Source organism: Mustela lutreola, chromosome 2, assembly GCF_030435805.1.
Source record: "Mustela lutreola isolate mMusLut2 chromosome 2, mMusLut2.pri, whole genome shotgun sequence".
In the NCBI taxonomy this organism is placed as follows: domain Eukaryota; kingdom Metazoa; phylum Chordata; class Mammalia; order Carnivora; family Mustelidae; genus Mustela; species Mustela lutreola.
This window is the reverse complement of record NC_081291.1, coordinates 2,628,463-2,650,281: the sequence shown is the minus strand read 5'-3', so window position 1 is coordinate 2,650,281 and position 21,819 is coordinate 2,628,463. Positions and strand designations below refer to the sequence as shown.

Below are 21,819 nucleotides of genomic sequence, written 5' to 3'. Positions count from 1 at the left end.
CTGGGCGCTGAGGCCCGACCCCCCTTCCTGGCCCTCAGCAGGAGCCACAGCTGGTTCCTCATCCAAGGCCATTAGTGCGCGCAGGTGGACCCACTCCTCCGGGGCCTGGCGCCCCGTTCACGGGGGTGCCCACAAGCCTGTCTCTCCTTCCTGCGCCCCCTCCCTCCAGAGCCAACACCCAGGCAGGGGCCCTGTCTTCCTTGCATTGCTTCCTGGTCCGTACCCGGGCCTGGGCCTCCCGCCGCCCTCCGCAGAGACAGTCTCCCTCCTTGTCCTCCACGTCTCTGAACCCATCAGACACTTTCTTGGTCTCACCTTAACCCCCCAACCCCAGATTCCCCTCCTCTTGGGCACCAGGCTCTTTGGGTGGGCGGGGGACAGTTGGGCAAGCCAGCCTCAGGGCCTTCCCCTGGGACCCGCTCTGGCTCTTGGGCCACTGCCTCTGGGACAATCTTGTCATCCCCTGTCCCCAAAATGGGGGCCTGGGTATCACCAGTGCCTCCCTGTTCCCCAGCTTTCTCCCGGAGGACTGTTCCTCTGTCCCCTCTCCCCCATGTCCGTCCCCAGAGCCCTTGCCCTGACCGGGCCTCCAGCCGTCTCCCGGCCTCCCATTTGCCCACAATGGATGCGTCCATCCGAATGCCTCCCGCCCGGCTCCACAACGGTCTGTGGTTCCCTGGTGACCTCCCCTTCATGCAGAGCTGTGTCTCGCATCTCAGCCTTGGCCTCCACCCCCCATTCTGCTGACTTTCTCTAAAAGAGCAACCCCCCTCTGTTCCCCCTCCCTCCCCTGCTGGGGTTTTCTCACTGGCCTTGGAAGCACCTGCCATGCTCTGTCTTCTTTGCGGATTGTCTGTCTCCCCTACTGGCATGTCAGCTCCAAGATGTGTTCGGTTCACTGCTATGAACAGTACCCAGGATACAGTAAGTGCTCAGTAGCATTCATTGAATGAATGAAGAGTGAACTTCTATTCATTCCTCAAAACCCAGCGCAAATGCCCCCTACTCCCTGGCCAGCTTGGCGTCTGGGGGAGCCAACTGGAACGGCCTTCCCCTGTCAGGACCTTGGCTTCCCCCACCCCTGTCACCACCTGTGTGTCTGAGAGGAAATTTCTGTGGCCCCAGCTGATAAACATAGTAGTGGTGGACACTGAGCACCTGCTGTGTGCCCATAGCTGTGCAATGCTCTCTACTTGGCTTCCCTCCTTGCCCCGTGAGAGCCCCATCAGGTAAGTCCTGGTGTCACCCTTCTACAGCTAGGGAAGCGGAGGCCCCGAGAAGGGGAGGCCCTTGCTGGTGTCCTGTGAGGGGAAGTGGACCCAGGCCCGTGGCCACCCCACACACACACCAGCCTTCCTCCCCCGTGCCCGCCCTCTGCAGCTCAGAGCAGCCAGTGCCCGGGCGGGAGGGGCCGCCTCAATTAATCACCTCGTGCTAATCTTCCCCTTGCTGGACCCCAGCCCGCTCCCCGCCCCATCGGGCAGGGCCAGGCCAGCAGCAGACGGGGTGCTGGGCCCGCTGGGGCCGGAGCTGTGTGGATACTGGGGCCGTCGCGGGGCTGCTGGGGGCGGTGAGTACAGGGCAGGTGGGCACAGTGGCAGCTGGAGGTCCAGAGAGGCCCCACCCCGGGACGGAGGACAGTGGGGGCAGCCTCCCAGCCTCCTGCCTTCCTGGGGGTCCCAGGCTCACAGAGGGATGGACAGACAGACCGACCAAAGCTGAGCTGTAGGTCGATGGAGGCCGTCGGGGAGGGCTCAGGCGGGGAAGCGGGACTAGAGGTGGAAGGACAGACGCACGGAGAGGAGACGGACGGACGGACAGCAAGAGCATCCCGAGGGCCAGGGGGGCGGGGAGGCGGAAGGAAGGTGCATCCCCCCCCCCCCGGCCCAGCGGATGCCAGGGGCTCCCCTGCCCTCCCCGGCTGGCAGTCCCTGCTGCTGCCTCACCGCCTTCCGTCCTGCTGCCGCCCGGCCAGGTGGGGCGAGGAGAAGCCATGTTCCTGAGCCCCGGCGAGGGGCCGGCGGCGGAGGGCGGGGGGCCGGGCCCGGGCGAGGAGGCCCCCAAGAAGAAGCACCGGAGGAACCGCACGACCTTCACCACGTACCAGCTGCACCAGCTGGAGAGGGCCTTCGAGGCCTCCCACTACCCAGACGTTTACAGCCGCGAGGAGCTGGCGGCCAAGGTGCACCTGCCTGAGGTGCGCGTGCAGGTGAGGGCGGCCATGGGCCAGGGAGGGGGCCAGAGCCGCACTGGGACCCTCCCGGTGTGTAGGTGTGAGATCTCGAAGCTGGGAAGGCTCCCCAGAGGAGGGGAAGTGGGACTGGGACCTTAGCGTTTGAGTAGGAGTTTTCCAGTTAGAAAGGAGAAAAGGCTGGGGTCTGGCTGACTCGGCTGCTAGAGCACGTGACTTCTGATCTCAAGGTTGTGAGTTAGAGCCCCACACTGGGTGTAGAGATTACGTTAAAATAAAATAGAAAGAAAGGAGAACGGGTGATCTCTAGGCATCCAGGAGTGCGCGCTGAGCTGTGGGACAGGTTGCACGGGGGCCACTTGCCGCTGGTGCAGAGCCGGTGGCCGCGGAGGCCGAGCGCGGCTGAGAGCGAGCTCGTCGTGAAGGGCATCCACTGCCGAGCTGAGCGGCTTGGACCCGGTGTCCGGGGCCAAGAGAGGCTGCGGAGCCTGAGGGGCTCGGCAGAGTGGTGAGGAGGGCTTAGCTTCGGAAGACTTGGGGCTGATTTGGTGGGGGACTTGGGGGACCCTTCGAGACAGGTAACGGTATGTTGGCACTGCAGGTGGGAGTCAGGCCAGATGGCAGGCAGAACCCTGCAGAGCTGGGAGCCCCTAAGGCCACAGTGGGGTGGGGAAGAGAGGGCTGGCTCCTCCTCGCGGGTCCTCAACTGGTCCTCTCGCTACCTCCAGGTGTGGTTCCAGAACCGACGGGCTAAGTGGCGCCGCCAGGAGCGTCTGGAGTCAGGCTCCGGGGCTGTGGCAGCCCCAAGGCTCCCCGAGGCCCCAGGACTGCCGTTTGCCCGCCCCCCAGCCATGCCACTGCCCCTGGAGCCCTGGCTGGGCCCCGGGCCCCCGGCTGTTCCAGGCCTCCCGCGCCTCCTGGGCCCAGGCCCGGGGCTGCAGTCACCCTTTGGCCCCCATGCCTTTGGTCCAGCCTTCACGGAGGGCTTCCCCCTGGAGGAGGCATCCTTGCGGCTGCTGGCCAAGGAGCACGCACAGGTTCTGGACAGGGCTTGGCCCCCAGCCTGAGTGGGGCCCACCCAGCCCAGTCTTCTCCGCCTGTCCATGGCCACCCATGCTGGAGCCCCCATCCCCAGCCGGCCCTGCGGGGAGACGGGCACCGTCTCAGGAACAAGATGGCCTGACCCCAGGCCTCGGTCTCCCCGTCCGCCAGACTGGCGTGGGGTGCACGGTGAGGCTCTGGGACAGCGAGGCCATGGCGAGCTGCACTCCTGCACCCACGTCCCCTGCCTGCGCTCGCCCTTCACAGCTGAGCCCCAGCCCTTGGGCCTCCTGCCCGCAGAGAAACCCCCGCTTTCACTCCGTGCGCCCACCGGGGCCCGTCGCTTCACCCCTCACACGGCTGCTCTGTGGGAGAGGAAACCGAGGCCCAGAGAGGCCAGGCTTGCCGACCAGCCTTCCCAGAACTCAGATGGACCCCAGGACAAGGAGGCCGCGGAGGGCAAGGAACAGGGTGCGACCAGGCTTGGGACTGGCCTAGCATCCGCACGACAGGGGACCTCCCCAAAGGACGCGGCAGCCGGGGTCAGGATGGAGGGGAGGGGCTAAGGGCAGAAGCTGCAGGCGACCAGCACCCTGTGTGAGCTCGGTCCATGAAGGGACCACAGGTGCACTGCTGGGTCCCCACGCCAGCACATACCCGCTGGGGTTCGAGCGGGTCTGCTCAGCTCAGCTCAGCTCACTTGGCATCTCATACATGAGTCCCATGGCCGCGTGTTCTGTACGTTGTGGCAGCTGGGCCGCTCACCCGTCCACCCACCCCCCCATCCATCCGCCCGCCATGCAGTGCAGACACGCTGGCGAACAGATAAAAACCCCTGCCCTGGCGGAGCCCCGCCGGAGACGAGCAGCACACCCGAATAAACACACGTACGCGAAGCGCCCGCTGGCTTTAAGTGCTGAGGGAAAGCAAGACAGGAGGCAATCGAGTGTGGGGCAGGACTGAAGTTTAACAGGGCGGTCGTGGGCCTCTTGGAGGGGACATCGGAGAACTGGAGGAGGTAAAAGAGCAAGCCATGGGGACACCTGCGGGAAGAGCCACCCAGGCAGAGGGAATGGCATGTCCAAACGCCCTGGGGCAGGACTGGGCCCAGTGAAGGGGAGGAACCACCAGGAGGTCCCTGGGGCTGATCAATGAGCGAGGCGTGGGCAGTGAGGTGATAGGAGGCAGGTCTGGTCAGGCCTTGTGGCCATTACAACTGTTTCTACCCTGAGAGTCCCGGAGCTCCCCAGGCGGGAGGGTTGGGACCTGCTCTGGACGGGCCACCAGGGAGGGCAGGTAATCTGCTTGGCGCAGTCCTCCTAAGCGGATGAGGGCTCTGGGTTTCCTGGGAGGAGGCAGAATTAGCCCCCAGCTCTGCCCACCCCGCTAGACAAGACAGCACAGAGGGGCCTGGAGGGCCCTGGTCCAGCCCCCCAGGTGGTACCCGCATCGTGCCACTCCACCCCTGCAATCACACACCCTCTCTGACTCGGCCCTGGAGCCCCTGCCCCTAGGCAGGCAGGACAGAAGTGGGGCCGCTGGGAGCTGGTTCTCACTCAGGCTGTGGGTCAGGTTCATGGGCCCAATGCAAAACTCCCGATGCACTTCCTGGTGGGGTGGGCGCGGGAGAGGTTGAGCCCTGGGCACGAGTGGGGTGACAGGAAGACAGTGGGTAGACCTAGGTCCCGGGGCTCAAATGGCCAATGCAGAGAACACGTGACCTTAGTAGGAAGGAGAAGTCGTCCCGTCCCTCTGGCTGGGCTTGCCAAACCAGGTAGGGGGTGTCAGCCAGGAGTCCTGGAGCTACCCTCGTCCAGAAACTACCCACCGGGGCGACAAGGACCCAGAGCCAGAGGGAGCGGGCCATCGGGATACCGGAGCCCCCGAGCCCAGCACACTGGGAGAGCCTGCCCCAGATGCGTCAGTCCCTCTCCCATGGTCGCAGAGTTGGGAACAGCGTTGAATCCCCTACAACTGAGAGGCGTGTCTAGAAAAGCCTCCCCCCTGGAGCCGCAGGCCTGAGGCACCCCCTCATCCCCCGGCCCCCGGGCCTGCCACCTTGCCCACCCGCCCTAGACAGCGCCCTGATCCAGCCTTGCTGTGGGGACCAAATAGGCACCAGCTCAGGGGGCTCCTCTGTCCTCAGAAAACCCCGTTTTCTCCAGGAAGATAAAGTCTCCCGTGGAGGCCAGGTGGAGAAGCCGAGGCGTGCCGCAGGGTCCTCCTCCGGGGCCTGGCGAGGTCCCAGCACTCCGGCCGGCCGGCCGCTGGCCCACTAGAACTTCCGGTTCTTGCTCAGGCGGTTGTGACGCCAGATGTTGTGTTTCCGCAGCAGCCGCCAGTACTCCCGGGTCTCGGGGTCCAGCTCCTCCAGCTTCTTGGGGGGTCCCACGTTCATCTGGAACAGCCTGCCGTAGCATGGGCAGGAATCAGGCAAGGCACAGCCCCAGAGGGCCCCCCACCCGGGGCGCCATGGGCAGAGGTGGCAGCAGCCTGGGCCCTGCAGCCCAGCCACATGGTGGTGGTGGTGACCTCCTGGGGCATGACCTCCCCACCCTGAGCTGGGGATGCCCTGAGTCTTCTGCCTCCTGGTCACTGTCTGTAATGTCCGCGGGGAACACCTCCCCACCCATTCACTCAAAATTTCTGAACTGTCCCTAAGCTTTAAGGATCAGCACAGTCAATGGCTTCTATGTCCTGCTACTGGTCCTAGGACAAGAGCAAAGTCTTCCCTGCATCCCCCGGGGCCCTGTGAGGGCTGAGATCCATCACCTCCCGCCTCATCTCCCTCTATGCTCCGCCTTCACTTCCCGCTGTTCTAACAAACTGGGTGCAGTCCTGCCCCAGGGCCTTTGCACTGACTATACCCTCCACCTTTAAAGCTCCTTCCACCCACTGGGGTCTCGAGTCCTGCCTCCCTCCCCCAGGGAGGCCCCACGGAAGCCTCAGATTTGATCAGCCAGACCCTCTTCACCGGGTCTCGCGCTCTCTGGGCTCTCCAGCCTGGCTCACTCACCACTCAGGGTACTCTGAGTCTGGCTTCAGGACCACGTCCTGGCCCTCCTTGTAGATGTTGACACCCATGGCATGGGTGGTGAGTCGGACAGGGTCTGTGCACACGTCTGGGTCCTTCAGGGCCTCACTGGCCACACCGCCTTTGCCGCCTTTGCCCCCCTTCATGACTGCGGGGTGGGAGAGTCATTTCTGCCAGCGGCGGCCGCGGGAGGCCGGCCTTCCCTTCTGCCCCTCTTACCGCTGGTGCCCCCCACCCCGACTAGACCGTCTGCTGCACCCAAGACGATTTAAGTGGGACATGGCCTGCATCGAACACTGACGCTTGCAGCGACCGATCACTGCTCTCCAGCTCTGTTCCTCTCCCAGAGAAGGGGTGGCACGCGTCCTGAAGCCCCAACCCCTCCTCAGCTCCCTCCTCCCAACACAGAGCAGGCCAGGCCATACCCGGGAGGTTTTGCCTTTGTTTCAAGCGCCTAATGCTCAGATGGGCCCCAGTCGTCCTCAAACTTCCAGTGGCGATTTGCTCAAGACCACACAGTGCCGTTAAGGCCACAAACAGGACTGGGACCCAAGTTCATGACAACCCCACCCCCCAAGCAAGAAAAACACCCCGCACCTGCGCAGTTAAGAGCAATCCCTTCCCGGGAATCTCACACTGCGCCTGCGCAGAGCGCACAGCGCTCAGCGCCTGCCTCTTTGCGCTTGCGCAATGATTCTAGGAAGCCCCTCCCAACCCAGCGCCTGCGCACTATTTCCCCAGTGTCCCAAACTTCTCTCTTCTGGGTCCCTCTCAACCCAGCTCACCCGGTCTCTTGGCATAGCCCCGTATGAGGAGTCTTCCAGGCTCGGCAGGCACCAGGAGCTCCAGGGTCCGCCAGCAGGTCCAGGTCCACGTAGCCCCAATGAGGCGTCTGGCCGCCATGACGTATGCTGACTGCCGGCACGTGCACTTTTCCGGGAGACGACAGCAGGCAAGGGGTGCTTGGGAGTTGTAGGCTCCTACAGATTTCTGGGAAATGTAGTATTCCAGTCTTGGGCGTCCACGGTGCCTTCTTTAATCTTTTCTAGATACCCTGTTACTGTTCAGAGGGGACTTTCAAAAAGTATTTCATTTACCTATTGCCCTTCTTCCGTTATCACTTTAAGGTCACGCTTTATACATTCCCGATTCTATTTAACGGGCCATTACTGAAAGCCTAAAAGGAGCCAATACCTAAGACTCATTATATTCCAGACCTTTTGCCAAATCCGTTCCCAGCGCGATCTCCTTTAGTCCTCACAAGTAGGAGGTAGGCGCTATTATTAGCTTCAGCTTCAGGGACGGAAAGTTATACCAGGACGTGCCCTCCGCCTCCCAACTGGGAGCGAAACCGGAAGTCCGTCTACAATAGGGTCCCTGCGCTGCTTCCGGTGTCTCTGGGGTCGAAAGAGACCGCCTCTCACCTTAATACTTCCTGGTCCCATTTCTTCCCATCTGCCATCCATTGGAATAATGCCCACAGCCGTCCATGGCAGGCAGTGATCACTAACCCCAATTTGTAATTGAAGAAACGGGTCCAGAGGGCAGCCCGACTTCCGCTCTGCGTGAAGAGGCCCGGGATTCGAACCCTTGGTTCCGGCACCCAGGGCTCCCGCGCGGTGAGGCTGGCTGGGCGAACTACATTTCCCAGCAGGCTCCGCACACGCGCGCAAGCCCAGTGGGTGCGAGCGCTGCCCGGACAGACCTGGCGGCGCCGGGACCGGGAATCCGGGAGCGGCGGCCGCTGGAGGACTGTTCGGCTGGGGATAATCTGGGGGGGTCTCGAAGTCCGAGGCCACCTCGGTTTAGGAAGTGAGTGCCTCGGTGGGCAGAGCGGGGTCCGGAGGCGGCGGCTGGGGAAGGGGGTCTGAAGTCTTGAGGCTGGGGTCCGCGAGGGGACTGGGGGCTTCACTCGTAGCTTTAGGTGGACTTACGTTTTCAGGCAGGATTCTGAGGTCCGGGTCAGAGTCCGGGGTTGGTCTTGAGCGTGGTCTTGGAGGTTTTGAGACTAGGCTCCGCTTTCTGGCGTCTTGGATCTCTAATATTGAGTCTGGGGTCCTGGATCTAGTCTTAGGCTGAGGTCCTGAGTGCGAGGTGTCGGGGACCTGCACCCAGCGCGTTTGTGTAGTCAGGCTGAGTCTCCAGCCTGGGTTACAGGTCGCGCTAGGGGAGACTTGGAAGAACCAAGTCTGGGGGAATAGGGTCCACGGGTGGGGAGAGGCCTGGGCTGACAGGTCCAGGGGCGTACTCCCAGGTTCCGAGCCTATGAAGCCACTCTCTTACCACTGCCTATTTGGCATCTGGATTTCCTCAGCCGTAAATTGGAGACCATACCTTGCAGGGTATGATGGGGGCTAGATTCTGTGTTCTACACGGACAGCACCCACCTGGAGCCTGACACCATGCTGGCACTCGGTTAGTCTTATCGTTGAATCTCTCTTGCAGATGCTGGCCTGAGCCTGGGGTCCAGGCATGGAATTCTTGACAGCTTCGCAGTCTCCCGCGGGCCCTCCAGCTATGGACTTGGAGGAGCCCAGGGACACACTTTCACCCTCTCAGGACCTACCCCCCCGCTGCCAGTGGGACCCGGTGCCAAGACGCTCCGGCAGCCTGGGACAGATGGAACTCGATGGGCCAAGTATTGAGGACCTGGTACCCCAGTTTGAGGCTCTGCCTGGTGATCTGGTGGGCTCGTCCCCGGATGGACCTCCCTGCCCTTTGCACGTGGCCACGGGCCACGGCCTGGCCTCTGGGGACATTGCTGATGGCCATGGGCTCTTGTCTGCCGAGGCCGGCCGGGACGACCTGCTGAGCCTTTTGCATTGCCAGGAGTGCCCTCCTTCCCAGTCTTGTCCCAAGGAACCTCCGGACCCTGCCCCTCGCCCACTGCAGCCCCCTGAGGACCCAGACGGAGATACCAGCGCCCCGGAATGGGCGGAGGGAGCTTCTGCCGAGCAGGGTGGCAGCAGGAGCTCCAGCAGCTCCCCAGAACCCTGGCTGGAAACAGTTCCTCTGGTTGCTCCTGAAGAACCACGTGCCAGTACCCAGGTAGAGCCTGTCCTGCCCCCCAGGGGACCTCTGCTGCCAGGAACCAAGCCAGGGCACTCAGTCCTACCCCTCTTCTATCTTCTTCCAGAGCCCCAAGACCCCGGTGCCATACCCTGCCCTCCAGGAGGGTGAGTGTCCCGCCCACCCTGGCCCCAGAGATTTAGCAATTTCAGAATCACCCCAATCAGGCTCCTCCCAAAAACGGTACAAAGCTTCCCAGTAAGGAGTTGCTTCTAGAGAGGCTCTGAGGTTGGTTGAGTAGATTCCAGATGGTGTGGGAGAGAGTGGTGAGAATGTTCTAGAATGGATGGGGACAGGAGGGGCAGGCGTGGGATTCATGGCGCTGGGTTTTAGAGCAGGGGCTGGCAAATTACCGTCTATGGTCAGATCCAACCCGCCCGTTTGGGCTTGTCTCATGAGCTAACAGGGGCTTTTATGTCTTTAAGTGGTTGGAGAAAAACAGAGCAGCATTTCTCGATGTGTGAAAACGATATGCAACTCCCATTTCCGTGTCCACAAATAAAGTTTTATTGAGACACAGTCCTGCCCATTCATTTACATATTGTCTACGGTGGTTTTCATGTTACAACGGGCAGGTTGAGTAGTTGCAGTGCAGACCGACTGGCCCACAGAGACAGACTGTCTGCAGTTTGGCCCCCTGCATAGAAAGTTTGTCAATCTTGGGATGCCTGGATGGCTCAGTCGCTGAAGCGTCCAACTCTTGAGCTCAGCTCAGGTCTTGATCTCTGGGCTGTGGGTTCAAGCCCCGCGTTGGGCTCCCGGCTGGGTGTGGAGGCTCCAGGGTGTGCTTTTTTAAAAAAAAAAAGAAAGAAAGAAAAGAAAAAATTTGTCAATCTCTGCCCTGAAAACATGGAAAGAACCAGTTCTGGGCACCTAGAATGTTCTAGGATTTCCCCCTAGACTACCTAGGGCTGCAAGTCAAAGAGCAAGTTTTATGGTTGTCGGAAGGTGAAGCTCGTTTGGACTTAGAGTTCCAAGAAGGTGCTGGAATCATGGGTGGAGCAATGACTTACCTTGGGAGTTCCAGAACTTGGCATTTTGCCCCGTGGTTCTAGGTTTAAAAGAACCTGGGCTTGAACGTGTTCTAGAATGGTGAACAGAGCTGTCTAGACTGGGGAGTTTGGTAATCATGGAGTGAATAGAGCTTATCTGCTTATAGTTCTAGACCAGGGGGTGTTCTAGGCCTGTGGACAGGGCTGTCTGATTCCAGAGTAATCAGAAAGTTCTAGAGTCGTGCTGTACAATAGAATCATAACATGAGTGATGTGTGACTTTTTTTAAAAAATTGCATTTAGTGTGAGAGGGAGTGTGTGCATGTTAGCTGTGAGAGGGGCAGAGGCAGAGGGAAAGTCCCAGCCAGGGGCGCCTGGGGGGCTCAGTCAGTTAAGCATCTGCCCTTGGCTCAGATCATGATCTCAGGGTCCTGGGATTGAGCCCCACGTTGGGCTCCCCACTACTCCCTTCCCCTCTGCTGCTCCCTCTGCTTGTGCTCACTCTTTCTCTCTCTCAAATAAACAAATGAAACATTAAAAAAGAAAACCCTGAGCAGACTCCTCACTCAGTGCGGGACCCGATACAGAGCTTGACCCCATGACCCTGAGATCAGGACCCGAGCCGAAATCAAGAGTCAGCTGAGCCAGCCAGGTACCCCTATGTGTGACTTTGAATTTCCTAGTTATCTGCTTTAACAAAAATAAACACGGGGCACCTGACTGGCTTGGTCAGAGGATGTGGGACTCTTGATCTCACAGTCATGATTTTAAGCCCCATGTTGGGTGTAGAGATTGCTTAAACAAAAAGCAAAAACTTAAAAAAAAAAAAACAAAAAAAACAACGGAAAAAGTAATAACATTTTAAGTAACTCAGGCGAGTTAAGGTGTCATTTCCATATATAATCAACATCTTAACAATTATTTTACCTTTTTTTTCATACTAAATTTCCAAAATCCAGTTTGCATTTCTGAGGTGCATAATCCTTACACGTGTGTGGCCGCTAGAGTACTAGGTGGTGTGGTTCTAGAAACCCTGAGTGGACCTGTTTGTTTTTCCAGAATGCTTAGATCCCAAAAGATAGTGGGCAGAAGGGGCTTTAGATAAAACTCACTTCAGGTCATCCAAAGCTGGGGCCTTCACCTGCAGTTCTAAACCAGAAAAGCAACCACTCCTTGTTAGGACATTCTAGAACTGGCTGGTTCTGGATTGCTCAGGAATTATGGAGCCTTGACTGCAGAGTTCCCGTGCAGTGCTGGGCTAGGTTGGTGGAATTCTAGAACTACACGCAGAGTTGCTCTTTTCTGGACTACTGATATCCTCTTAGGTCCGCTGGGATCAGCCGAAGTGTTCCGACCATTTGAAGATGTTCCAGAACCATAGGAAGAGCCAATGGCCGTGATGGCCAATGCCATTACGATTAGGAAGTTACAGAGTCATGGAGTAGGAAAATTTGGTTCTGGAGGGGTGCTGATTTCTAGACCCTGCAGAATCCTGTGGGGTGGGACCTGTGGAAAAGCTCTGGAACCACGAGGAGCCATTTGGGGTTCTGGATAGTGTGAGAATTTTAGACATGGGGGAAGTCATCTCTTCCTGCTCTGATTGGGGAGTTCTGGAACCGTGGAGTTGCCTGCAGTCCTGGGCTGAGAAGGGAGAGTTCTCAAACAGCCGGAAAGCTGACTGGCTCCGGATTGATTCGGGGGATTCCTGAACCTTTGAGAGCAGTTGTCTGTGGTTTTATAAGGTTGCTGGTTTTAGAAATGGGAGTGCCTGGTTCTAGCTGGATGACAGAATTCTAGAAAGCCAGGGTGGAGGTGCCCGAGTGCTGGAGTACTTCTGGGATCTGGCCTCGGTTCTAGACTCCGGGAGGACTCTTGAAACTGCCCCATGGACAGAGTCCGAGCTGGCTGTAGACAAACAAGAGGTCTCTAGATGTCTGGCTCCTGAAGATGAGATGGTTCTGGAACAGTGGGCGGATGCGTGTGGTTCAGGGGGGCTAAACCACGGGGTAGAACTCTGTGCTTCCAGACCCCTGAGGGAGCCGAGACCCAGGGCAGCGCCCGTGGGGTTGGACAGGCGTGGTTGGGGGCTCGCAGGGGCTGACCGTCCTCCACTGTTGCCTTCAGTCCCTGGTCCCTGTGACCACGAAGACCTCCTAGACGGTGTCATATTTGGGGCCAAATACTTGGGCTCCACCCAGCTGGTGTCTGAGCGGAACCCGCCCCCCAGCACACGCATGGCCCAGGCCCGGGAGGCGATGGACCGCGTCAAGGTGAAGCTAGGGCTGGGCAGGTGGGCTTCCCCAGGGCCAGTGGGCGGGTGGGCGGATGGGCTGCTGGCCAGGTCCCCTGAGGCCCTCAGAGCCCAGCACAGCAGAGGCTGGGTCTTCGCAGACCTCCACCTCCCACCCCCCCCACCCACAGGCCCCCGACGGGGAGACCCAGCCCATGACAGAAGTGGACCTCTTCGTGTCCACCAAGAGGGTCAAGGTTCTGACGGCCGACTCCCAGGTATGGGGCCGGGGCCGGCTGCCGGGGTATGGGGGCCCCGCTGAGGGCCCGCACAGCCCGCCCAGGCCCGGTGTCCCCCCACTCCCAGGAGGCCATGATGGACCATGCCCTGCAGACCATCTCCTACATCGCGGACATCGGCAGCGTGCTGGTGCTCATGGCGCGGCGGCGGCTGGCCCGGCGGCCGGCGTCCCAGGCCCCCAGCCACAAGCTCTACAAGATGCTTTGCCACGTCTTCCACTCCGAAGACGTGAGCAGCCCTGCTCCGGGCATTCTGGTGGGGGGTTGGCGTTGGGGGGGGATCTCAGGCTGGCTCTACCCTCTTCCAGAGCCCTCCTGGCCATGCTGTCACCACAGTGTCCTCCCACTGGTCCCCAGTGCTGGCCGCTGTCTCCCTCCCCACCCCCAAAGCCCCTGGCCCTTCCTGGAAGCCCCGGAGACTGGCGCCCGACCCCGAACCTTCCCAGCTCCAGGCCCTTCTCCCTCCCCCCCCACCCCCAGAGATTCCCCAAGACAGTGGCTGGTTTCACAGTCCCCAGAAGCCACAGGGGATCCACTGCCGCCTGGGAATCGTGCCCCTGCCACGGGGGCGGGAGGGCTCGGCCCTGAGGACGCCAGAGGGTTTGGGGGACCTGAAGGAGGTGGGTGGGGCATCCCCCAAGAGATGTCACCCATCGGCGTGCAGGCTCAGCTCATTGCTCAGGCCATCGGCCAGGCCTTCTCCGTGGCCTACAGCCAGTTCCTCTGGGAAAGCGGCCTTGACCCCAGCCAGGTGGGCGCCCAGCAGAGCCAGGCCACGGGCCCCGGCCACCTCCACAACGGGGACCTCGACCACTTCTCCAACAGCGAGAACTGCAGGGAGGTGAGCACAAGGGATGGTGGCCCCTCCCCGCCTCCCCCGGGGCAGCCCTCATGCCCCCCTCACCCCATGTCCCCCCTCCCAGGTGTGCATCGAGAAGCGCCGGGGCGAGGGCCTGGGCGTGGCCCTGGTGGAGTCGGGCTGGGGCTCCCTGCTGCCCACGGCTGTCATCGCCAACCTGCTGCACGGGGGCCCCGCTGAGCGCTCGGGGGCCCTCAGCATTGGGGACCGCCTCACCGCCATCAACGGGACCAGCCTGGTGGGGCTGCCCCTGGCCGCCTGCCAGGCTGCTGTCCGCGTGAGTCCACGCCGTGGGGTGGCCGGGGTGTCCTTCCCTGGCGCCCTCTGGAAGGGGCAAGGCAGAGTGTGAGGTCCCACCCACCCCCGTGTGCTGGGGAGACAGAGCCTCCGAGAGGGGGCGCTGCTGGTCCAGGGGGACCTTGATGGTGTGGGGGCAGCATATGAACTCAGGCAGTCTAGCTGCAGGGCCAGGAGCCCTCCTCTCCGCCACGAGGCTGCCAGTGTGTTCTTGAGCCTTGACCCTTGTTGCCAGCTGGGGAAACCGAGGCCCAGAGCTGGGGAGGACTTCCCATACCGTCCAGCATGTTACTGAGCGAGCGTGGCAGATGCTGCTAGAACCGTGCTCTTGACGGGGAAGCTGAGACTGCAGATGTTCTAGAGGATATTCTAGAACCATAGGAAGAGATGGGGAGGGGAGAGGTCACCGCTTGGCCCCAAGGCCTCCTGGCTTGAGTCTGTGTTCTTAACTGCTTCTCGAGGGGTCTTCTAGAATCCAGAGCCTTGACTCCGAAGCTCCATTTCACGAGTGGATAATCTGAGGCCCTGGGGTGCTACAGTGTGCCGAGAGGCCCGACGGCACCCTGGAGGCCCCACTAGGCCAACAGCCCCCGTCCCGCGCAGGAGGTGAAGTCACAGACCTCAGTGACCCTCAGCATCATCCATTGCCCGCCGGTCACCACCGCCATCATCCGCCGGCCACACGCCCGCGAGCAGCTGGGCTTCTGCGTGGAGGACGGCATCGTGAGACCCTGGCCCCAGGACGGGGAGGTTGGGGGACGGAGTGGGGGCTGGTGGCCCCAAGCGCGGCCTCCTGAGCCACCATGGCATCTCTGTCCCCACGCCCTGCAGATCTGCAGTCTGCTCCGGGGCGGAATCGCAGAGCGCGGGGGCGTGCGCGTGGGGCACCGCATCATCGAGATCAACGGGCACAGCGTGGTGGCCACGCCGCACGCCCGCATCATCGAGCTGCTCACCGAGGCCCACACGGAGGTGGGCGGGCAGTGGGCGGGGAGGGGGCGGGGCCTCCTGCCAGCGCACCTCCCCCCAGGAGTCACCACCTCCTCTCTGCCTTCCCCGCCCACAGGTCCACATCAAAACGATGCCAGCGGCCACCTACCGCCTGCTCACCGGCCAGGAGCAGCCCGTGTACCTGTGAGCAGCCACCAGCGTCCCCTCCTTCCCACCGCCGTGCCTTAGCCCCGGGGGCCCTGGGAGCCCGTGGAGACTCCAAGGCTTCTCAGTGCCCTGTTGTTTTCTGACGGAAAACATTAAATGCTTAAAAAAATGGGCAAAATCTTGGCTTGAGGTCTGAGGGGTCGAGAGAAGAAAGACAAAACCAACTCTCACTCCGTGTCCTTTCCAAAAATCGCCAGACACCAGTGTTGTGAAAATACTCTATTTATTAAAAAGACTGGCAGAAGGAGGCTGGGTTCTAGGTTTTGAATGGGAAATGGAGTCCCAGCTCTGGGTTTGGGCCCGTCCAGGGGGAGGGGGGAGTATGGGTCAGCCCGGCCACCGGGGAAGGCATCACAGGTCAGTGGCCGGACCCCAGTCATAGCCGTCCTCATCGGAGGATTCCATATCTCGAGCTCGTGTAAACTTTTTCTTCAGGGCTTCCCGCCCATATGTCCTGGGGATCAGGAAACAGGAAAGGCTGTGGGCGGTGGGGAGGCTTGAACTACCCTTACCTGAGGCTGACTCTCTGCCAGGCACAGTGTGTGTGGACAGAGATGAGCAGGACTGTGGATTTAGGGGTCAGCCCTCATTAACGAACTCCTATGTATCCTTCAAAGCCCCATCTCATGTCTTGTCCTTCTGGAAGCTTTCCCACTCCTGTCAGGAAATGGGCCCTGACTACCTAGGGTGGAACTGGCCCTACTGCTTTTATCTCGCCCACTAGGCTGGGAGCACGTGAAAACAGCTTGGTTCCAGGTCCCTTCATCCCCTGAGGCTGTGTCCCAGGAAAAGGGCTGAGGGGCTCCAGTCTGGAGTACAGGAGCTCTTACCGCACACTGTCCTGTCGCCTTTGACCGTGGTGGGGGTGGCTGTCCACCTAGGAGGGGAAGAAAGGAGATCAGCACTTCCCCCAAAGTGAGGAAAATTGGGATGAAGTGCGCCCCCTCCCAGCTCCCCACCTTGGCCCAAGCAGTGCTGCCCACAGGCTCTCCTCGCTCACAAAGCCTGCAACTCCTCTCTCATTTTTAGTGAGAAGATACGCTGGGATGGGGGTAGGGAAGACCTTGGCTGAGATCCCCTAGCCTGTCAGCACAGGAGGAGCTGGGTTTCCTGTCTCCAGAATTCCTCAGAGGGTTGCTAGGAGTTCATAATCATGTATGGAAAGTGCTCAGGATAGTGCCTGTCCCATAAGCAAGCTTCCATGGACAGTTGAGCAGGTCGGGTACTGCTCAACTCCTGGGAGTACATCATAGATGTGTACATTTTCACATTTAATTAAAAAGGGCCTGGAGGAAGGGGTTCCTTTGTCAGATTTACCGAAAGGCACTTTGGGGGCTGAGGCAGCCTCACAAAGAATACTATATGTAAATATTTGTTATTGGTAAACACCCAAGTCCTATGGGCTGGGACTTGGGTAAGCACATTCAATTTAAACCACCACCTTGTGACGTGGAGATTGATCTGTTCCATTGGATCCCAGATAAGGAAACACTGCGGTTAAAACATTTGTTTAAAGTTGTTCAGTGACTCATGGGTTCAAATGGCCTAGGTCTGGGTCTGAGACACTTCTGTTTGTTAATATCTTGGGGGGAAACAGGCCCTCCCCCACCCTGCGGTGTGTCTCAGCCCCATCCCAAGACCCCTGCCAGGGCCACCCCGGGTCCTTGCTCACCTGGGCCCCTTGGGGACTGGAGGCTCTCCCATGATCCTGCAGGCTCTGGGGCTCATCCGCCAGAACCGGCTCCGAGGACCGGGCCAGAGCTGGCGCTGGGGGACCCTCGTCCACGTCCGTGTGGGGCCCGCCCTCGCCGTCGGTGTAGCCCTCGCCGTCTGTCTCATAGTCGCTGTTGACCCGGCTGTCACAGCTCAGATCCGCGGAGCTGTCCGCCAGGCCGCGGTGTGGGAGCTCCAGGTTGTCCTCTGAGGAGTTGTCCAGCTGTGGGGCAGGGCGCCCAGGCTGAGCCAAGACACCACCCCCCAACCAGCCAGGCCCTCCCTGATCTCAGACCAGATCCCTGACCCCAGACACCAGCCTTCGATCTCAGTCCCAAACCAGGTCATGACCCTGACCTCAGGTCAAAGCTGGACCGCGGACAAGCCCCCACCCCTGACCCGCACCTGGTCCTCCGCGGTCCAGATGGGCCGGGTCTGCTGCTCGCGGATGATGGCCTTGAGCTCCTGGTACCAGCCGTCACTCGTGCCATGCAGGGGGATGGTGGCTGCGGGGAGGGGGGCATCAGCGCAGCGGAGAGCCTTGCCCCAGCCCCATCGCCTGCCCGGGCTCCCGGGCTCCCAGCCCACCGGTGAAGAGGTGCTCGCTGTGCTTCCGCAGCTCCCGGGCTTGCGCGTAGAGGCGGCGCGAGCTGCGGCGAGACGCGGGCGCCAGCCACTGGCGCAGGGCTTTGAGGGCCCCGCGGCTCTCGGGGGCGCAGAAGACCACGATGGGGTAGTACTGCACGTAGTTGAGGCGTTCGATCGCCGACGGCGTCACATCCAAGAGCGCATGCTTGTTCTGGGCCCAGGCCACGTGGAGGCGGGGGCGGGGGAGGAGTGGGGGCGGGGGAGGGGAGAGGAAGAGACCGCCGAGACAGAAACACGGAGACAGAGTGGAGACGAGTCAAGAGGCAGGTGAAGAACAGCTCATCAGAGATGCGTGTGCGGGGCGAGGTCAAGGTGAAGCCCGGCCTCGCACCGCAGGTCCTGCAGGGCGGAGATGGCCCAGGGCTCGCCTGTCCCTCCCAAGCCCCCACATCACAGCACCTCCCCGAGGGGCGCTGGGGGAGTCCCCGCTTACTTTCTCGGCGATCATGCGCACGGTGTCCAGCTTGATGATCTTGGAGGGTCTGTCCGCCCTCAACACACTGTCTGTGGCGGGGAGAGAAGCCGGGGGCTTCGGAAGGGCGCTCGCCAGCAGCCCATATGCAAGCCCACCTGCCCCTCCCCCGCTCAAGAACCCACCCTGGCTCCCCATCGCCCCGAGAGCAAAACGGCCGCAGTTCCCCTAGCCTCGCGCCGCAGTTCCCCGAGCCTCGCGCCTGACGCTTCACGGCGCTCAGTCTCCCTGCTGACCGCGGCCCACACTGCTACTGACCCACTGGGAAACAGCCTCGGGGACAGAACGTCACTGGCTCAGGGTCACGAAGCCAACAAGGGGCAGGGGGAGGAGCCTGAATTGGGGTCTGTGTTCCAGACACTGCCTCTGCCAGACTTGACCCCCAACTCCAGGCCTTTGCTCAGACTGTGGAAGGAGCCTGGTCTCCCATCCCCCATCAGTCCTCCAGGACTTGAGAGGGAGCACTGCTTCCTCCAGGAAGCCCTCTAGCAAAGCCAGGCAGCTGAAGGAGGAGACACGCCCTGCCCTGGGGCACGGAGGGGAGGCGGTTTCTTTTTTTTAATTGTTATAAAATGTGCATAGCATAAAATGTACCACCTCAACCCTCTCTAAGCGCACAGCTCTGTGGCAGGAAGCACACTCACGCTGTCATCCCCACCCTCCATCTCCAGAACTTTCCATCTCCCCACACAGAGACACTGTCCCTGTGAAGCACAGACTCCCCAGCCCTGCCCTGGCCCCGGCTCCCACAGACTCCTGTCTGTATGGACGGGACTCCTCTGGGGCCCTCCTGGGGTCCTGTGGGTTGAGTCCTTCTGGGTCTGGTTGCTCTCGCTGAGCCCAGTGTCTTTGGGGTCCCTCCATGTGGTGGCAGGTGTCAAGGTCACTTCCGTCCTAAGGCTGGACCATGTTCCCACGTGGGGATGGACCGAGGCGTGTTTACTCATTGACCCTGGGTCATGTCCACAGTTTGGCCTCCATGGACAATGCCGCTAGGAACTGGGGGGAGGGGCGGGGAGGGCGGGGCAGGGGTCAGCGGTCAGCGTGACCCCTGCCCTTTACTTTTCTTGGGTGTAGACCCAGATGTGGACTCACTGGCTGGGTCAGATGATGACTCTGTGTTTGACTTTCTGAGGAGCTGCCAACTGTCCTCCCCAGTGGCCGCCCCGCTCTGTTCCCCAAGCCACGCACGAGGGCTCCAACTTCCCACATCCTCATGGACACTGGCCATTCATGTTGGCTTTGACACTATGGCCCTCAGGACCCCGGAGCCTCCTCCTGCGGCCAAGTTCCTGTCCCACAGACCCTGCGTCCCAGGTTGCTCTTGGAAAAGCCTCCTGGAAGGCTGCTGAGCCCCGGGGGCAGTGAGAAGGCCAAACGGACACCTCCTGAGACGCTCACACCTCCCTCGGCGGGAACCCCACACCCGGGAACCTCAGCCATGAGCCGCTGTCACAGATACATCTGGTGAGCGCAACAGGCCCCATCCGAGAGACGGGGAAGGGAGGTCTCAGGGAGGGCAAGCCACCAGCTCGGGGCCACCCAGCCACGAGCAGGAAGGGATTTAGGACACGGACTCCCCAGCACTGCTTCAAGCTGACAGGTGCTCGTCTAACGGCCTCTCTCCATCAGAGGACCCTCCAGGAGCTCGATGAGCTGTTGTGTCTGCAAATGCCTCTCCCCCTCCTGTGGGGGCTCCTGGGATCTCAGCCCCATGGGGCTCTGAGCAGAGGCTTTCTGTGTTCAGTGCATGCGCTCTGCAAACGTTTCTTGCTGGACAGCAGCCGCAGGCAGGATGTAAGTCAGCAGGCGTGGCTGTCTCCCAATAAAGCTTTATTTGTAGATTCCGAGATTCGAAGTTCATTAGCATTTTCACCTGTCACAAAATTTTTCTTTTCACTTCTCTTCAACCATTTAAAATGTGTAAGTACGGGGCGCCTCAGTGGCTCGCTGGGTTAAGTGTCCGACTGGGGATTTTTGGCTCAGGCTGTGATCTGTCGGTTGTGAGATCAAGCCCTACAATGGGTTCCCTGCTCATGGGGGGGTCAGCTTGAGATTCTCTCTTTCCCTCTGCCCCTCCCCCCTTGCAGGTGCGTATTCTCGCTCTCTCTGTAAAAATAAATAAATCTTTTTAAAAATGTGAAAATACCATTGTTAGTTAGCAGGCTGTATTAAAGCTTAGCTGATGGGCCAGGTTTGGCCCAGGAGCTTTAATCTGCTGACCCCCTAAGCTAGCTTGTTTCTGGAGTCGTTAATTTGGGGCCCTCCGCAGGGGAGTGTCTCTCTTGTTCAAAGCTGTGTCGATGGCTCAGTAAATATCTCACCCACAAACGAGGGACCGGGTGGCACGCTGGCTGCCTGGTGAGCTGTGTTAAGAAGGATTCTGATTGGGCGCCTGGGTGGCTCAGTGGGTTGAGCCGCTGCCTTCGGCTGGGGTCATGATCTCGGGGTCCTGGGATCGAGTCCCGCGTGGGCTCTCTGCTCGGCAGGGAGCCTGCTTCCTCCTCTCTCTCTCTCTCTCTCTGCCTGCCTCTCTGCCTACTTGTGATCTCTCTCTCTGTCAAATAAATAAATAAATAAATAATCTTTAAAGAAGGATTCTGAGGCTCTATCTGGACAAAGAGCTCCAAGATTGATTCCGGACATCGGCCCCCAGCATTAGAGGTGTGCTGGCGCCTCCTGTGCTCACATCTCCACGGGCTGCCAACAAACAGCAGTCGCAGCAGCCCAGCCATCAAGCTGCTTTGGCCCCAGCGGCGGGGGAAAGTCTTGTCAAATGACCCCGCCCCCCACAACAAGGCCACTGTAGGACCTGTGTTCTCACCTGCGATTTCGAACTGGTCAGGCATCTCAGCAGTCAACTTCTGCATCGCGATGTCCGCCACAGGCCCCAGGATCACCACCGGGCGCTTGAAGCTGGCTGAGGGGCAGCGAAATGAAAACAATCAAGGTCCCATGTGTAGTGAAGTCTGCTAGATCTAGCCAGGTCCATGGCCGCTCAGCTAAAGACTACATCTCCCAGCGTCCACTGCGGGCAAGGACAGCCATGTGACAGTACCCCGGCCAATGGGGTGCAAGCACGGTTGATGGGTGCGGTGCCGGCTTGTATCCTTCCGGGAAGGATAGGAGCCCTCTTCGCCTACCCGCCTCGTCTGTTACTTAAAAATAGGGGTCTTGTTTGTGTCTGCAGGGGTCACGTGGGATCCGTTAGAGCCGCCGAACCCAGCTAACTCAGTGGTCAGCAAACTACAACCCAGGGGCCAGGTCTGGCGCACCACCTGTTTTATGAATAAAGTTTTATTGGAACACGGTCACGCCCACTCCTTTAGGTATTATCTCTGGCTGCCTTCCTGCAGAGCTGAGTCCTTCTGGTGGACACTACCCAGCCCACAAAGACTAAAACGGTGCGTCTCTGACCTTGTACAAGGAAGAGTCTGCCAACCCCTGGACGGATGGATGCACCATTTTAGCCAGGAGGAAACTGGCGCAGAGGGCACCCTGACAGGAGAAAGGGGGTAACCAGCACCCCCCCTTTGTACCGTGACTCTGTTCTTGTTCTCTTTTCCCGGACTCCAGGCCTTTCTCTCTCTCTCAAAACCTCGATACATTCAGATTTCTAAACATTCTTTGGTCAAAATTAAATTGGTGGCTTTTTATTTTTTAGTCTTTCTCAAAATATAAGTGTTTCTCCTCTCCTGGACGTTGGAGGGGCAACTGCGGAGCAGCTCAGCCCATTCCCATCCCTCTGGCAGATTTTTTTCTTTTTTCTTTCTTTTTTTTTTTTAAGATTTTATTTATTTGACAGACAGAGATCAC

At 60.1% G+C, this 21,819-nt stretch overlaps 4 protein-coding genes across 7 annotated transcripts in view; 2 read left to right on the top strand and 2 right to left on the bottom strand.

Annotated features, from left to right (window-relative positions):
- Positions 1 to 1,993: 1,993 nt before the first annotated feature.
- RAX2 (retina and anterior neural fold homeobox 2) lies at positions 1,994 to 3,323 on the top strand. The gene is made up of 2 exons (XM_059159472.1): positions 1,994 to 2,209; positions 2,920 to 3,323. Exons 1-2 carry the CDS (start codon positions 1,994 to 1,996, stop codon positions 3,256 to 3,258), a joined length of 555 nt encoding a protein of 184 aa, XP_059015455.1. The 3' UTR covers positions 3,259 to 3,323.
- An 856-nt stretch (positions 3,324 to 4,179) lies between these two features.
- Positions 4,180 to 7,615, bottom strand: MRPL54 (mitochondrial ribosomal protein L54). The gene is made up of 3 exons (XM_059159471.1): positions 7,052 to 7,615; positions 6,249 to 6,414; positions 4,180 to 5,640 (listed from the first exon to the last, which is right to left on the bottom strand). Exons 1-3 carry the CDS (start codon positions 7,167 to 7,169, stop codon positions 5,508 to 5,510), a joined length of 417 nt encoding a protein of 138 aa, XP_059015454.1. The 5' UTR covers positions 7,170 to 7,615; the 3' UTR covers positions 4,180 to 5,507.
- Positions 7,616 to 7,766: 151 nt separating this feature from the next.
- On the top strand, positions 7,767 to 15,417 carry APBA3 (amyloid beta precursor protein binding family A member 3). 2 transcript variants are annotated; one of them, XM_059159469.1, is made up of 11 exons: positions 7,767 to 8,078; positions 8,712 to 9,314; positions 9,403 to 9,442; positions 12,452 to 12,597; positions 12,749 to 12,835; positions 12,924 to 13,085; positions 13,521 to 13,697; positions 13,780 to 13,992; positions 14,616 to 14,735; positions 14,844 to 14,984; positions 15,079 to 15,417. In XM_059159469.1, the coding sequence occupies exons 2-11, from the start codon at positions 8,739 to 8,741 to the stop codon at positions 15,148 to 15,150; spliced, it is 1,734 nt and encodes a 577-aa protein (XP_059015452.1). In that variant the 5' UTR covers positions 7,767 to 8,078; positions 8,712 to 8,738; the 3' UTR covers positions 15,151 to 15,417. The 2 variants fall into 2 exon arrangements, with proteins under 2 accessions (XP_059015452.1, XP_059015453.1); XM_059159470.1 differs by lacking the exons at positions 9,403 to 9,442; positions 12,452 to 12,597 and having other exon boundaries at positions 7,768 to 8,078.
- The window catches only part of TJP3 (tight junction protein 3), a 26,585-nt gene continuing 20,140 nt past the window's right edge, over positions 15,375 to 21,819 (bottom strand). For all 3 annotated transcript variants that reach the window (XM_059159467.1, XM_059159466.1, XM_059159468.1), the window contains exons 15-21: positions 20,828 to 20,923; positions 17,965 to 18,035; positions 17,472 to 17,682; positions 17,289 to 17,389; positions 16,843 to 17,106; positions 16,001 to 16,047; positions 15,375 to 15,624 (exon numbers count right to left, since the gene is read on the bottom strand). In XM_059159467.1, the coding sequence (XP_059015450.1) occupies positions 15,522 to 15,624; positions 16,001 to 16,047; positions 16,843 to 17,106; positions 17,289 to 17,389; positions 17,472 to 17,682; positions 17,965 to 18,035; positions 20,828 to 20,923 (893 nt within the window). In that variant the 3' untranslated portion in view covers positions 15,375 to 15,521. The remainder of the gene's footprint in view (positions 15,625 to 16,000; positions 16,048 to 16,842; positions 17,107 to 17,288; positions 17,390 to 17,471; positions 17,683 to 17,964; positions 18,036 to 20,827; positions 20,924 to 21,819) is intronic.